Raw genomic sequence first — 16,962 nt, forward strand, 5'->3', positions numbered from 1 at the left:
TTTCATCCTACATCATTGGCAATGACTCTTTCTTTTTTTCTTTTCTTTCTTTTTCCCATCTTTCCTTCTTCTATTTGTAGAATTCCTTTTGTTCTCTTTTTCATAAAAATTATTCTATGAGCAGAAAAGCTGAAAGAGTAATAGAGTGAACACTCCACCTACACAGGTACTAACATTTTGCTGTTTGCTTCTCCCTCCCCAGGATATATTTGGGTTTTGTTTTTATTAAAAAGTAACTAAAAACAAGAATTTTGTTTCCATTGAGAGTAAGTTCAGTATGCATCACCTACAGGGAGCCACAATAACACTATCACGCTTAAAAAAATTCTCAATAATTCTATACTGTCATGTAATATCTGAGCCACATTCATATTTCCCTGATTATCCCAAGAATGTCTTTTAGCTAGTTTTGGTTGTCATTGTTATTGTTCTCTCTTGTTTATTTTCCTGTACTGGTATCCATCAAGGTTCCCATTGCATTTGTGTTAAGTAAAGCAAATCTGGAAGTGGATCTGAGTTACTCATTCTCACCACTGTTTCTTCTCCTTTGTGTGTTCCAGGCTGAGACTTTAACAGGCCTCATGGTGGGCAACCCAGAGGAGGCTGGGAAAGCTGCAATGGTACTCCTGGCAAGGGGCTGCAAGGTTGTAATCATCACCTTGGGGGACAAAGGATGTGTGTTGCTGTCCCAGACAGAACCTGTCCCAAAGCACATTCCCACAGAAAAGGTCAAGGCTGTGGATACCACGGTAGGTCTTAAACTTTAAGAATCATTTTGGGCACTTGAAAATCTTCGTTTATTTAATAACTAAGATATTATACCTGAATTTTTTGATAATGGGATATATGCTCAGGAAGTGATGTGGTAGAAGAGAAGAACAACCAGGCAGGAGAACTGTATCTTAACCCCTCTCTAACTCACTGTGGAACTTTATACAAGTCACTAAAACTCTCTGCACCTCAGTTTCCTTATCCATAAAATCAGAATATCAGTAAAATTATACCTGTATTGCCTATTTTCATTTATTCAATTAATAAATGTTTATTGAATACCACATGCCAGTCATATGCTAGGTGCTCAGCATTAGTAATGAACAGGTGAATTCTATCCTGAAGCTTGGACTCTGGACAGTACACAAATAGCTGTATCTTATAAGTAAGTATAATCCTACATCATTGGCAATGACTGGATAGTGCCTGGAGGATGAGAAAGCCGGGCTGGAGCCCCTCACCCCTACTTTAATCATAGTCCTTAGGTGTTCCAAAGACAGTCTGTGGAATCCACCTGGACATTTTTTGTATAAGACACTGTGGAGGGACAAGTATGCTGAGTGGAAAAGTCATGGCTACAAAGTAGGAATGAAACCAGTTAGAACAAAGATGTGTGGTTCCCCTATAGCTACGGAAATAAGAATTGTCTAGTATTAAAATTTAAAAGAGCTGACTTGGAAAAGTAAGTAAATTTAGGGATAAGAAACTAGAGTGGAGGAAAAAGAAAAATGTTGGGGTTTTTATTTGTAAGGAAGTTATATGTGATAATTTATAAAATATGTTCTGAGTTGTTTTTATGCTGAGACACAACTTTAAAATGTGGATCATTTACCCAAAAAAAAAAAAAAAAAAGCCTGGGGAAGCAGATGATGTATTAGAAACAAATACACTTAGAAAAATATAAGTACAAGAAATCAATATGAAATTAATGTCCCAGTTGTCTCAAAACATGAGTTTGGGAGGCTGATACACAAAAGTGGCTCAGCCTCTCCTTACAGTGTCTGTGTAAGTCATTACTCCTTTTGGTTGTAAGCAGCAGAAGCACAATCCAAATCCAGGATTTTATTTGCGCACACTGTTGGAAAGTTTGAAGACGCAGCAGGGTATGGAGACTTTTTCATGTGCTATCCCTGTCAGTTCTTCTTTCTTTGTAGTGGCCCTTGAGCTCAGGCAGGTCCTCTCCCAATATGATCCATGGCAGCTCTATGCTGACATCATGTTCCACATCGGTATCAAATACCCCATCCCTGGTATCAAATAAAAATCAAAGAACTCTTATCCGAGGATGGGGAAGTAGATGCTGGTCAGACCAAAGCAATTCATACCTGCCACAATCATGCGCAGCACTGCTTGGGCATGGGACTTTGTTAGGAAGTAACTAGACTTGGCAATATTCAAATTCAAATTAATAGTAATAATCCTCAGAGTAATTACATGTGGAAAGTTTGGATTTCATAGATCTTGACTGATTATAGCTTTGAGGATATTAAATGAAGCAATGAGCACTAAGAGGGTTTACAAATTATGATAATACTCTTTGTGCCCTTTCTTTCGGATTCTTAGCACAAGCAGTTACTTTTTAGGTTTCAGGGAATTGAATATATTTAAAGGATAAAGATCCAAAGTCCACATCCGCTTCAGGATAAATGCCCTTTTTTTCTGTGGAAGCAACCTGATGTAGGGGCTCTAAGGCCCAGAAGACTGATGTTCCAGCCCTGCTCCTTCTGAACTCTCGTTCTCACACTTTGGCAAGTCCAGTCACTTCTATGGGCCTGGAATATCTCTCACCTCTAAAGTGAACCCATCTTGTAAATACTGTAACCCAGAAGGTCGGGGGGGAAGAAGTAATGTCTAAGTTTTTTTTTGTTGTTGTTGTTGTTGTTGTTGTTGTTGTTGTTGTTTTCTGGCTCTAGGTCTTTGTTCTGGCTAGTTATCTTCATTCATTCCTTCAACAAATACTACATGAGCTTTGGCTACATGTTCACCCCAAAAAGAAAGAAATAGAACGTCCAATGTGTTTGAATATATAGAGAGTGATTTTAGTCTTCTTGCAGAATTTGAAAATGAATTTGTAATTGGTATGTAGAAAATTGAGGAAATAGAAAACATGAGGCAGATTTTTCCTCCTAGGTCATCTGAAATCTAAGGGGGAAAAAGTATGATTAAGTAAAGTAGAATCTTTGTACATCACATGGCTATAAATGCATAATCATAACAATGTAAATGCCAATTACTGATTTAACCAAAAATGAAGATTATAATCATACTGCAAAGAAGGAAGGATAAAACGAGTATGTGTTTTTGTGCACATAAAATAAATGCTCATCTTTCATAGTTGGAAGTCAAGAGATAGTATCTAAAATGGATTTAAAAATAACAGTGGAAGCATAATACAAGAAATATAAGATAAATACCAGAAGAAACCACTGAAAGAATTTTAAGTATGTGCCTTGTGGAAATGGAAATGGAGAGGAATGGAGCATCTATACTTGAGCCTTATCTTTTTAAACTATGTATAGGGGTGGCTTTGATTTTAAAACAAAAAAATAACACACAGTGAGGCTACTTCACACCCACTAGGAAAGCCAAAGTCAAAAACAGACAGTAATAAATGTTATATAAGATTTGGAGAGGGCTGGGGATGTGGCTCAAGCGGTATCGCGCTCGCCTGGCATGCGTGCGGCCCGGGTTCGATCCTCAGCACCACATGCAAACAAAGATGTTGTCCGCCGAAAACTAAAAAATAAATATTAAAAAATTCTCTCTCTCTCTCTCTCCCCTCTCTCTTTAAAAAAAAAAAAAAAGATTTGGAGAATTCCATTTATATGAACTCTTATACAGTAGTGGTAGAAGTGTAAGATAATACAGTCACTTTGGAAAACAGCCCAGAAGTACCTGGAAAAGTAAAATATAGAGAGTTATATGACCCAGCAGTTCTACTTCTTAGATATATACCCAAGAGAAATGAAAACATGTATTCACATAAAGACTTGTACACAAATATTCATAGTAGCATTATTCCAAATTAGAAACAATCCAGTGTTCACCCACACATGAATGGATAAACAAATTGTGATATAGCTATATAATGGAATATTACTGACAATTAAAAGGAATACCTAACATGTATTGTGAAAAAAATAAACTTTCAAAGCGTAATGCTAAGTGAAATCTGACACAAAGGTCACATATTATATGATTCCACTTATATGAAATTCCCCAAATAGGTAAAGCCCAGAGATGGGTGGTTTCTGGGCTAGAGGAGGGAATGGGGAGATACTGCTTAATGGGTAAGGGGTTTTACTCTGGAGTGATGGGAAGATTTTAAAACATATAGAAGTTGTACCACATTGTGAATGTGCCAGATGCCACTGTCTAAGTGGCTAAATTATTAGATAATAAGTTTATTATCTTTAAAGGGATAAAGTACTAATTCATGCTGTGGCATGGATGAATCTTGAAAACCTCATGATAAGTGGGGAAAACAGGCGTAAGAGGCCACATGCAGTATGATTCCATTTATATGAACTATCCAGAATAGGCAAATCCATAGAAAGAGAAAGTAAACTGAAGCTAGAGAGGTTGGGGGAGTGACTTATTAATGGGTAAGGGTTCCTTTCTGTGGTGATAAAAAATGCTCTGCAATTACTGTGATGGTTGAACAGTCTCGTGGCATGCTAAAAACTCTCAAGTATACATGTTTAGAGAGCATGTTTTATGATATATGAATGATGTCTCAACTTAGAAAAAAATAAAGTCAAGTAATAATAAACAACCAGAAAGCTCCAGGTGCTCCGTTAATGAAAATATTCTCCTGATAGAGGGTCTTCCTCTCTTCCTGTGAACTGCTCTGCAGAACCTGCCAAATGGGCTCCCAGCTTCCTCCCCAGTGGAGCAGAGGTGACACTGACAGGAAACCAGCGTGGTCACTTCCTGGCTCTAGAATCTCCCTCATCTGTTTCTGTGCTTTCCTGTCCCCCTGTCCAGCACTCTCCCTACTGCAGCTCCCGCAGGCTGCACACAGCTTTATGCCTGCCCATGAACTTCATTAGGAGGCGCTGCAGTGGGTGGTGCACTCCCAGGGGGAGGGGTTTCCTTCCCAACAAATGGGCTCCTTCACTTTGCAGTCAGGAGAATATCACTTGCTGCAGTCAGTTTGTGACCTTCTCGCTTGTCTCCTCCTCCTCATCCCTTCTGAAGACGTCAGGGATGACACGGATGGAGAGAACATCATTAGTTCGTTGGCACATTGTCCACTCGAGACAGCCTGCCCCAGAAGAAGCTGTTCCCCATTTTACGTCAGTGCTGCTGCAGGCTGCTATATTCAGTTTTGCTTCACTGTTAATAGTTGAATATATCACTTCTATTTTTACATCTGTTTTTGCCGTTGTGCTACAGTGAGATGATGGCAGAAGCTGCAGATGTCCTCAGCTCATTTTGGAAGACATGACAGATGTATCTCCTTTCCCATTTCTATATGTTATCTGGATCTTAGCCTCAAAGTGACAGGGTGTTCATGTCCTCACTCTGTTCTTTCTAACCTAAAGGCTTTACCTTCTTGTATTTGGGATTATACTGGATGTACATTCTGTATGCATTACCATACAGACTTAGGCATGGTAATAATATTTTAGGATTATCATGGTAGTATAATATAGTATTAGTTATATTGCCCTATAAGCTCTGTAAAATTCATGATATATAAATTGCTTTTCTATATGTAAATGGCTAAGTCCTAGGATCTACAATAACACTGTCCTTTCAAGAATTCAACCCATATGCTAAATCTGCCTTCTCAAGTGTTGCTTGCTTTATAGTAATGCAACATAATTCAGGATATATAAATAAGCTGAAAGTAAACAAAAGCTAGGAGCTTTGGGGATTCATCTTCCCTATTTATTTACCTGTCTTTCTATCCATTACATTTGAGTCCTGTAGTATTCAGAATTGCTGGTGAGGCTCTAGGAACATCAGCTGAGCTGCCTGGTTGCCTCCGAGGACTAGTCAGGGTTGAGAATTTGCTTTAGAGATTCCACCAGTAGGAAGTGGAGACAGTTTCTGTTGAAGTTGTGGGAAAGCACTTTATGAGATGATCACAGGTTGGCAGGTTACCTACAGATTTCCAAGTTAGTTCCTTTTTGGTGTATTCCCTGGGGTCTGGCCTTTGGCCATCTAGGCTGCTCTTAAGGGTAGATTCCCAAGGATGCACCTCTTAGTAACAATTAGTAACAATTTAGTCTGTGAAAGCCCAACATCTGAGGGGTCACTATTCCCATCATTTTTTTTTTTTTTTTCCCAGTACTGGGGGTTGAACCTAGTACTGGGCTTCATACATGCTAGGCAAAGGCTCAACCACTCAGCTACAGTACCAGGCCTTGTTTCATTTTTATTTTAAGACAGGGCCTCACTAAGTTGCCCAGGCCACCTTGAATTTGTGATCCTCCTCCCTCAGCTTCTCAAATTGCTGGGATCACATGTGCCAACATGCCTGGCTCATTATTCCCATCTCAGTGTAACCTTTCTCCTACCCTGCACCCGTGCCACTAGTGCTAGTGGAAGGTCAAACTGGTATTGCCTCATGTAATAAGAACTGATAACCTTAAGTGATCTTAGGAGGTGTTTCCCAACCCAGGCAATTGGGGGCATTCCTGTCTGCTGGGAGGACTATTTAATTCCATATTAAATAGTATTTAACTCTGAGATCTCACATGGGCACTGTGTCTCCCCAGCAGACCACATTGCCTCCCTCTTACTTCCTTCTTTCTGATCAGCATGCACTTTCTTTGCATTTGTTAATAATTAATAGGGTTTTGAAGGCTGCTGGTGACTCAGAAGCCATTTTGCCTTTGCATAGAGCCTGTGCACATTTTTGTCCAGAAACTTGGCAAGATGTTTGGGTGTCCCTCACTGTTGATCACTGATACTTGGGGGGGGAGAATAAAATGACATGGGTAAACAATGATAGAATCTTGGATGTGAATAGGTAACTACAAGTAGTAAGGCTAATTTTTAGCTGCCATATCAATTTTTTGTCAAAGAAGTAACTATTGATACATTAGAATACTTACTCCATCGATACCACCTCACTCAAAGTTTCTTAATAAATCTGCATTTACAATTGTCATGAAAAGCTTCACCATTTCCTTTACCACACTAATTGCTTTGTTGAAATATTTTTTTGCTTGTACAATTAATGTATTCTTGTGTTCAAGGGAGGAAAGGAAACACATGCACAAAAGAGATAAAGAGGAAAGTCGTATATGAATCCATTTCTGTTTACTATCCTAGATCTGGAGCCCCAGGTTTCTGTGCTACACAGGAGCTGAAAAAGACTATAGGGGGGAACACTAAGCAGGAAAACCAAGAAATGGAACTATTGACATTAAGGGGTGTGGCCATTGATTTTTCTGAAGAGAAATGGAAATGCCTGGACCCTTCTCAGCAGACTTTATATGGAGATGTGATGTTAGAGATCTATAGAAACCTAGTCTTTATTGGTATGGCTTCTAATCAAAACCAAGAATTTTCAGAAGAGCAAGAAATAAAATATTTTTTGCAAAACTTGATAAAGAGAAGGTATGGAAACCAAGACAGTTAATATTTGGTTTTAAACAAGGAATATAAATTGAAAGAGAGGGAACTTCAGAAAATTTGTCTTAATGAAGGAAAAAAACCTGAAAATTATTTATAGAGAAAATTATGGAATCATCAGGTTATATTATTACAAATATCTCAGAAGACTCACTGCTTAACTTGTGCAAGTCACTTTTTGTTTGGTTAAAACTTTTAATTGCATTATCGTAATTGTAAAATTTTTACTACTCAGTATTTGTGTAAAACCACTTACAATACAGAATATTTTCAAATGCAAAAAACGTATCAAACTACATATACATGTGATGTTTACAGGGCATTATGAAACTGTATCTTAGATAGAAACACCTTCAGGAAAATAAAGATTCAACCAATTTGCTCATCTTTAGAACTATGATTAGAATAGAAATAGGCATTTTAATGAAAGAAATTAAAACAGTAATAAGGTGCTTATTAATCAAAAAAAAAAAGAGGAAAGTCATATAATCAGGTCCTATCTCTTAGATGTAATCATTGTTAACCTTTTGGTTTAAATCCTTCCTTTTTTTTTTCTATGCACTTCCACTTGTCATTTAATGTCTACTAACAACAGATTTGGATATTTACAACATTAAGGGATTAATGTGTGTTATTACAAAAAGCTGTTACAACTCAAAAAAATCAAATATTTCTCTAGAATAATATAAATAGTCAATTCACAGAAAAATCAATATAAAATTGTAAAGAAATGAGGCCAGCTGAACTATTAAAAATCAGGAATATACAAATTAAAATAACAGTGAGATCCACTTTAATGCCCAAAAGGTTGGCAAAAATTAAAGGCTAAACCAGCACCTTCCTGTAATCTCAGTGACTCAGGAGGCCGAGGCAGGAGGATCATAAGTTTAAGACCCACCTGAGTAATTAAGCAAAACCCTATCTCAAAATCAAAAATAAAAAGAACTAGGGATGAAGCTCAGTGGTAAAGTGCCTCCAGGTTCAATCTAGTACAAAAAAATAAACAAGAAAATAGAAATTTAAAAGTCAAAGATTGATAATGTCAAATTGCAAATAGATCAAAAACACATACTTTCATATCATATATTCTAATGCAAATATAAGTCCAGAAAGCAGTTTGTTTCCAGAAAGCAATTTGAGAATATAATTTTTTAAAATATATTTTCCCTTTGACCTAGTACATCCCCTTTTAAGAGATCATACAGATATGTTCACATATACAAATATTTGCTTAAGAATGTTGGTTTCAACTTTGTAATAAAGGAAAAACTGAGAAGATAGGTCTACATTATCATCAGTGTGAGAAGGTTAAATATTCATAGTATGGTGCCCTTTATTTAAAAGCAACTCTCCAGATATCTAAAAGTAAATGCATATTTTAAAATCTAGAACAAACCTCACTGAACTGTTTTGATCATTTTTCATGGGAAGGGGAATAATTTGGTGGGAAGAAAAGATAAAGGAGGACTTCTGCTTTCTATGAGTTTTTCTATAAGCCTGTATTTCTCATGTATTACTTTGTAACTTGGAGTAAATATGACTTTGGGACATAGCCGAACAAGATGGGTGAGATCATTTCTCCAAGTGTGTGCTGAGCATTATCTTCACAAATTATCTTCACAAAGGAGCTAGTTACTGGTCACAGTTTATTCCTGGTCTCACAAGGAACCTCTCAAGCATTCCAAAACCTCTCTGTGACTGGACTGAGTAGCCCTTTGACTTAGGACAACTTACAATGGAAAGACTCCTGATACCAAAAAAACTGATCTGCATTACCTTCATCCTCAGGACCCTGGAGGCTTCTTAAATCTGGATATTTCACTACATACTTGACAGTTTTTTTTCCCCTTAATCTTTCTAAAGAAAGACGTTTCCTCAAAAATATGTTACTATATACAGTTCCCCTTGGAAATATCAGAATAAATGTCAGAGCTTCACTGTTTCTGTTCATCATTCAGATGTATGACTGATCTTCAGAGAAACTTTCCTCATGTTCAAATTTTCCTTCTGAATGAATCTACTTATATACCTCAGTTTAACTCTTCAACTCGCATTCTCACAATTAATAATATATTGAACCATCTGAACTTTGGCTTTTGCCACACCTCTCGGATTTGATTAATAGGTAACCAGGAGGAGTTGATAAGGGGATCAGCCCAGAAATGATGCCTCATTTTTAAGTACTTAAATTTTAGGTACTTTTGTTTTGTTTTGTTTTGTTTTTTGGGTATCAGGAATTAAACCCACGGTCACTTTATCACTGAGCCATATCCCAGTCCTTTTTTATATTTTATTTAGAGACAGGGTGTCTAAGTTGCTTAGGGCCTTGCTAAATTGCTGAGGCTGGCTTTGATCCGGTGCTCCTTCCTGCCTCAGCCTCCCAAGCAGCTGGGATGACAGGTGTGCGCCACCATGCCCAGCATTCGGTACCTCATGTTTAGGCACCTAATAGTACATCTGCTTCACCTTTTAGCTCCCTCCTATTTGAAACGGTCCTGAGTGGAATGGCTGTGGAGGGAGGGAGAACACAAGACACAATGCTATAGACTAAATTGTGCCCCCACCAAAATCCACTTGTTGAAGTCCTGTCTCCAGTGTGACTGTATGCAGAGATAGGGGCTAGACACAGGTAATTAAGGTTGAATGCGGTCATAGGGTGGCATCCTGGTCCAATAAACACATGTGAAAAATAAACAATTAAGTCATGTGAGCACAGAGCAAGACAGTGACCACCTGCAATCCAAGAGAAGAGGCCTCAGAATGAGCACTCTGATCTTGGACTTACCAGCCTCCAGGGCTGTGAGGGAAAAAGGTACTGTCGTTTAAGCCACTTAAGAATAGCATTTTGTTTTGGCAGCTCTAGCAGACTAATGCACAAATGGAAGCAAGTAAGCCCATTTGGAAGTGACTAATGTGAATGCTGGAAAATCACCTATCCTGTAAGGAGAAAACAATCAGAGGGACACCAACAGGATCAGCCTAGTCACCTTTTTAGTTAAATGTCTCAAGGGTTTGAAATGGTTCAGCTGTAATTATCAGCCCTGTGGCTAAGGACAGATGGTGTCCTGAGTGCTAATCCTGACTTAGACATTAACCAGCCAGGTTGCTTTGGGCAAATGACTTTTTATGTTTGGGGTTCATGTTTGCCTCCAAACGTGACTTCTCTGGAGTGGGTGACCTCTAAAATTCCTTCATCCTTGGAACACAAGGACTCTTTGGGCTGTAATAAAAGCTGGGTACTACTTGCCAGGAATTAGGCTGGACTCTCAGGCATTTCCTCCCATTCTCAGAACAACCCTGCAAGATGGGTTCTTGCCTGTTTTAGAGAGGAAGAAACTGACTCCTGGTTATATGACCTGCCTGGGGACATACAATTGGTGAGTGGCAGAGCCAGGGTTGATTTTAGGTCTACCTGTCTGTCTGACTGACTCCAACTGCCATGTACTTTCTACCTCACTGCTCTGCTTCTTGATTTGGTGACAGTCTGCCTAGCCTTCACACTCTCTCTGATTTGACATTCCAGCACTGACTTTCTTGTCACTTGTCATGATACAGGCTTCTATAATTGCTCCTTTTCTCTAGATCTTCAGAAGCTGCCAGATCTTGAAAAGGCCTTGCTTACTTTATACGGTACCCTGTGAACTCACTTAAATAATCCACGCATACCCTGAGAACAGTGCCTGGCTCACGTAAGCACTCAGTAAATGTTAGCTCATCAGTGTGTCTTGCGATATCTCATTATTTATTTTATGTGGACCATTTGGGGTTACTAGATAACTTGTACCAGGAACTTGCTCCACCCACTGTCTGGCAGAATGGACATTACCTGAGCCAGAGAACACTCAGGTCCCATCACCATTCCACTCCAGCCTCTCTCTCCACAGGGAAAGGGCTGGAATACCTGGGAGTGGTGTGGCAGGATTGTGCCCATTCCAGAGAGCAAAGACTCTGGCACAATTCACATCCATTTGTTTTCTCTCTCTTTTTTTTTTTTTAATTAGGTACATCAATGGATGACAGGACTCATTTGGTTTTTGTTTTGTTTTGTTAAATATTAATTTTTTTAGTGGTAGTTGGACACAATACCTTTATTTTATTTATTTATTTTTCTGTGGTGCTGAGGATCAAACCCAGGACCTCACAAGTGCTTGGCAAGCAATCTACTGCTGAGCCACAACCCCAGCCCAGGACTCATTTGTTTTATTTATGTATTTTAATTGTTTGTGGTGCTGGGGGTCAAACCCAGGGCTTTAAGCATGCTAGGGAAGCCCTCTACTCGTGAGCCCCAGCCCCTCCATTCATTCTTGTCACTGGATGAGAGAGAGAGACACTACTTTGAAAGACTATAATCAAATAATCTTTTCACTAAACTTCTTTAATTAGGAACCTGAACTGCTAACTATAAAGCCTAGTGACAATGTGATTCCTCTTTTTTAACATTTCCAAAATAGCTTTCTAATTGGGGGAGGGGGGCGGGGGGGATACTCACACTGCCCTGTCTAGCAAACTCTTACCCATCCTCAAAGCCTAGCCTGGAGAGTCTTTTGGGGAAATTCAGTGCTGAAAACAATGCTTAGTCTACAATAATGGCTCTCTGTAAATAAAGAAAGAGTTCTATTTCCTTCTGGGAAAATAACTAGTCTGAGCACAAGAGTCACTTTTCAGTTTTCTCAGTGGATTAGAATCTTCAGGGCTGTTTACATTCCTCACATTCCACATTTAAGATGCCTAGAGAAAGAAGAATCTGAGGTACAAACACTCTTTTTAAGTGATTTGAAAATGAAGTAATTCTCCCCCATTTTCCATTTGAAAACATATCTTCAGATTGTTTTACCTGCAGTTTTATAAAGGCCAGGCCAAAAGAAGAAGAAGAAGTTAGAGAAAATGAATGACACCTCTGAACTTGGCATCAGAGAACAAAGAAAACTCAACTGAGGTTCTGGAATAGCCCTCCCAGCCCTGGGAATAATATCATAAAACTCTGTGCAAACTCTGCACACACTGGCTGCCAGAAAAGATGAAGAAGGCAAAGAGAAGTTCACTGACTGTAAAGAAAGGGTGGAGGACAAGGTAATTGCCAAGGAGGCGATAGACAAGGCACAAGACATCTGCCATGCCCAGGGGGCCGTGCTGGCTCTATTACATTACTTCCACATCAGCACATCACCTCATTTATTAGCTAATCAGGCAGAATTCAATATTTGAAATTATCTTTCTTATTCCTGCATGTGATCAGTTGAAAACCCAGGGCTCTAAAAATCTAATTGTAATTGCTTACCAGAAATGTCATCTTCACTTGGAAGAATTGAACCAAGGCCAAATGTGAGGGTATTTTTTTTTCTGTTTTCCCAAAGTACTGTCCCCCAGGACTGGATATGCATTTACAGGTCCCTAGTACCCTACATTCTAGGGCTCCCTGAAGAGATGTGGGCACTGGTCCTACTTCCAGACTCAGATATGACATAAGACTAAAGGTAGCGTGTGGCCATGGAGAAGGGGGCATGGAAGTGAAGGAACAATAATTTAAGCCTTAGCAAAAGTCAAGAGAGAAACATCTGAATCTAGATAAGAGTTGGGCCTGGGCAGGAAGTAGTCCCTCTGCCCAACAGGAAGGGAAGGCATGATGTGGCAGAGGTTGCTTGCTCATCCATGATCGGGCTTTTTTTCTTCGCACCCTACACCTCAGCCCCACTTCTCAGTGTGACAGTGTGGCAGTGAGCCTTTGGTCAGCTCCTTGCCTGTTTTCCTAGGCTGCTCAAGTGGTCTTCCCGAGACAGACCTGCAGGACTCTGCTGTAGGTCTTCCAAGTGTCTTCCACAGAGTGGGTGTCTCCTGGGGAAACCTGAAACTATGAGGAGATGAGAAAATTACCTGGAATCCAACTGTCCCCTTGGCCCCAGTGCCCATCACTGCTGGTGGAAGTAGGCAAGGGAATGGAAGAATGGTAAGTGGCTCACAGCCTGCTGGACATCAGCCTGCCCTTTGTATAAACCTAGCGGTGCAGGTTGTAGGCTGGTGACGTGCACTTTGTGTGTTAATTGTCCTGATGACACGTGCTGTGTTTGAAGGACCTGTTAGTGGCACAAATACCTTGTGTGTGTGTTTGTGGTGGTTTGTATGTGCACAGAATACGGTGGAATAGAGTTAAAAGCTTAAATCTTTAAAGCGAGTCTCTCTTGCTTTCCTCATACTACTTCTATTCCTTTCAAAATATATAAAGAAAAGTGCTTTATACAATGGTCCACCCCTGAAAAGGGTATTTGATTTGGGAATAGAAGGAGTCCAGAGTATATCTTCCCTGAGAGATTCTCTAAAAATTAAAATCTTTATATTCCTTTCTTCTCTTGGTCAAAACAAACCAAAACTGGAAAAAAGAAAGACTATGTTTATAACTACTAAATAACTTTCCTGTTCCTAGTTAGAAAAATCCTCCTTCTCTATTTGTCCTTCTCTGTATTAACTTTTAGTGTTAGAATTTAGAAATCTAATCATTTAGACCTCATTATAAGTGACTATAATTTGCTTCAAATACATATATTTACTGCTTGCCTCACTAGTCCCAAAGAACCAGCTTCTGTAGGAACCTTGACTGTAGCATCTCACTCTGCTTGAAACCCACCTCTGTCTGTCCATGAGCATTAAAACCCAAGCCTTAAGATTATAAAGACCACAACCCCCCAGGACAGCCATAGTTCATGCACTTAGCTTTCTGCCTCTTGGTTCCATATTTGTTTTTGGATTCTGGAAAAATCCTCTAGTTAGGCATAGTTACAGTGATGAGGTTTCTGTTTCATCCTGGGCATCTGGAGGGTTTTCAGGTCTCTAGGCCACAACGTTGCTTGAAAGAGGAGGTTAAGTGGGGTCTCATCGCATCCAATGACCACAGACAGGATTCTTGGGCTGCCTGTCATCTTATTCTCAGAGCATTATGGGAGTTCCAGGATTCATTTAACAAAATGTGCCTCTAGAGCTGGAAACAGTTCTTTAAGAAATGGAAACTTCCTGAGGTTGTGGCTCAGCAGTAGAGCATTCGCCTAGCACATGCAGGGGCCCTGGGTTCGATCCTCAGCATCACATAGAAATAAATAAACAAAACAGAGGTATTTGTCCATCTATAACTAAAAATATATTTTTTTTTAAAAAAGGGAAAAAAAAAGAAGTGTGTCACATTAGATTGGGTAGAGAGATGTGATGGGAGGGGAAGGGGAGATAGGAAGGGCAGCAGAATAAAATAGGCATTATTATTGCTGTATGTTTATAGGTGACTGTATAACCAATGTGATTCTGCAACTTGTACAATCAGAAAAATGAGAAATTATACTCCATTTGATTCAAATGTATGAATTGCCAAGATCATTGTATTGCCATGTGTAACTAATAAAAAAAATTCATCAAACAGATTAAAAAATAAAATAAAATAAAAGAAATGGAAACTTCCTCAAGATACTGAGGCAGGAAGATTGTAAGTTAAGACCAGCTTAGGCAATTTAGCAAGACTCTTAAAATAAGGGCTGGACCTGTAGCTCAATGGTAGAGCACTTGCCTGACATGTGCCAGGCACTGGGTTCAATTCCCAGTAATGCGAACAGAGAGAAAAGAAATAAAAGAAAAGGAAAAGGGTTGGTGGGGGGTATGAAATGAGAAGTTCCTCTATAGGAAAGTATGGCAAAATATGGTGATGAGCTCCTACTATGAACCCATTTATTCGGCGCACTTTGAAATTTCTGCACGCCACACGTGGGACACAGGCTGGTGTAACAGGTGTAGTAAGATAGCCCCTGGCCACAGAGAGCTTGGAACCTAGAAGACTATGCAGCCCACAGGGTCAGAATGAGAAGTGCAGAGGCGGGGATGCCCCTGGGTGCTGTGGGAGCCCAGGGAAGCTGCTTGAGAGGGAAAAGGAAGGGGTGGGCAGAGGGATATGCCAGAGGCAGCTTGGTAGGGGGTAGCCGGGAAGAGTGGTTGCAGCTCATCACACACCTGGAAGGTAGGAGGAGCTCTAACTGGAATGAGTTCAGAATACAAGAAAAAAATGCAGGAGCTGTGGTGGTTGTGGCTCAGTGGTAGCGCACTTGACTCGCATGTGTGACTCACTGGGTTTGAGTGTCAGCACTGAATATAAATAAATGAATAAAATAAAGGTCCACCAACAACTAAAAAAAAAAATTTTTTTTAATGCAGAAGGGTGAGGTGGAGAGGGGACAGGGATGGGTTGTGAAGCCTTCACTCCACACATCCTCCACACTAGGGGTTAATGCTTTCTTCTAAGGGCAGGGGGAACCATTGAAGATTTTAAGCAGGGGATAGATTGGGTCCTACTTAAACTTCATATAAAGATTAATGTGGCTGTAGCATAAAGAAGAAACTGGAAATTATGAGACTGGAGGCGGGGAAAACAGGCCAGAGGCTTCAGTATTGATCTGGGTAGGAAATGATGGCAGCCTAGACTGGAGAAGCGGCAATGGGCATGTTGAGCAGAGGGTATGAGAGCTCTTAAGAATTTAGAAGATGCACAGTAGTTCATTTCCTTTAAAAAAAAAAAAAGTGGGAGGAGGGAGACTAAGTTAGGTGGTCATTTCATGTTCAAAACAAACATTCTGGGGGCTGGGATGGGGCTCAGTGGTAGAGCGCTTGCCTTGCACGTGTGAGGCCCTGGGTTCCATCCTCAGCACCACATAAAAATAAATAAATAAAATAAAGGTATTGTGTTATGTACAACTAAAAAAAAATTTTAAAAACAAACAAATATTCTGGCAGTCTCAGTGTTTTTCCACATGTTTTTGTTTTGGGGGGTGCTGAGGAGAGGAAGTGGGCACCAGGGATTGAAGTCAGGGACACTCAAACACTAAGTCACATCCCCAGCCGTATTTTGTATTTTATTTACAGATAGGGTCTCACTGAGTTGCTTGGCAGCCTCGCTTTTGCTGAGGCTGGCTTTGAACTCATGATCCTCCTGTCTCAGTCTCCTGAACCACTGTTTCCATTGTGAGTATCATCAGTGGTTGCAGGTAGCACAGGGAGATACCCATATATTTTACAAAAGATAAAAATCTCAGGCAATTTCCACATGCCTTTCCACTGGGCATATATATATATACATGCCTCCCCCTTTGGGGGAATCACTCATCTGCATAACAGACAAGAATTTGGAGCAGAAATATAGCTTTCATTTCAAGTAAGTAACAATCTAGGCGTGGTGGCACACACCTGTAACTCCCGAGGTTGGGAAGGCTGAGACAGGAGGATTGAGTTCAAAGCCAGCCTCAGAAACTTAGCAAGGCCCTAAAGGCCTAAAATTACAAAAGGGCTAGGGATGTGGCTCAGTGGTTCAGCATCCCTCAGTTCAATCCCCAGTGCAAGCAAGCAAGCAAGCAAATAAATAAATAAACAAATACATACATACATACATACATACATAAAGTGATAACATTTGAAGGAAGCTTTTGCAGTGTGACGCAGTTCAGATACTGTGCCGTACCACACACGCTTTAGATGCTAGCTTACTGTCAATAGAAACATGGCCTCACGTAACTATGCTTCCTTCCCGATGAAGTGACAGATTGGCCAGCATGTGATGAATTTGGGTTGTGTAGATAAAAA

The 16,962-nt window shown here is 39.9% G+C and overlaps 1 protein-coding gene across 9 annotated transcripts in view; it reads left to right on the top strand.

Moving 5' to 3' along the window:
* Rbks (ribokinase) overlaps positions 1-16,962 on the top strand; it is an 87,322-nt gene that overhangs the window by 53,289 nt on the left and 17,071 nt on the right. For 4 of the 9 annotated variants that reach the window (XR_007348142.1, XR_007348141.1, XM_048804620.1 and 1 more), the window contains exon 7: positions 561-749. Coding sequence is in view for 7 of the 9 variants with exons in the window: in XM_048804620.1 (XP_048660577.1) it covers positions 561-749 (189 nt within the window). In the remaining 2 variants the exon portion in view is untranslated. Of the gene's footprint in view, positions 1-560; positions 750-6,587; positions 7,348-10,652; positions 10,740-10,944; positions 11,029-13,112; positions 13,176-16,962 lie in introns of those variants that run through there. The other 5 variants (XM_015479820.2, XM_048804617.1, XM_015479821.2 and 2 more) reach the window with 5 other exon arrangements.

The sequence above is a fragment of the Marmota marmota genome, unplaced genomic scaffold (assembly GCF_001458135.2).
Source record: "Marmota marmota marmota unplaced genomic scaffold, marMar, whole genome shotgun sequence".
In the NCBI taxonomy this organism is placed as follows: Eukaryota; Metazoa; Chordata; class Mammalia; order Rodentia; family Sciuridae; genus Marmota; species Marmota marmota.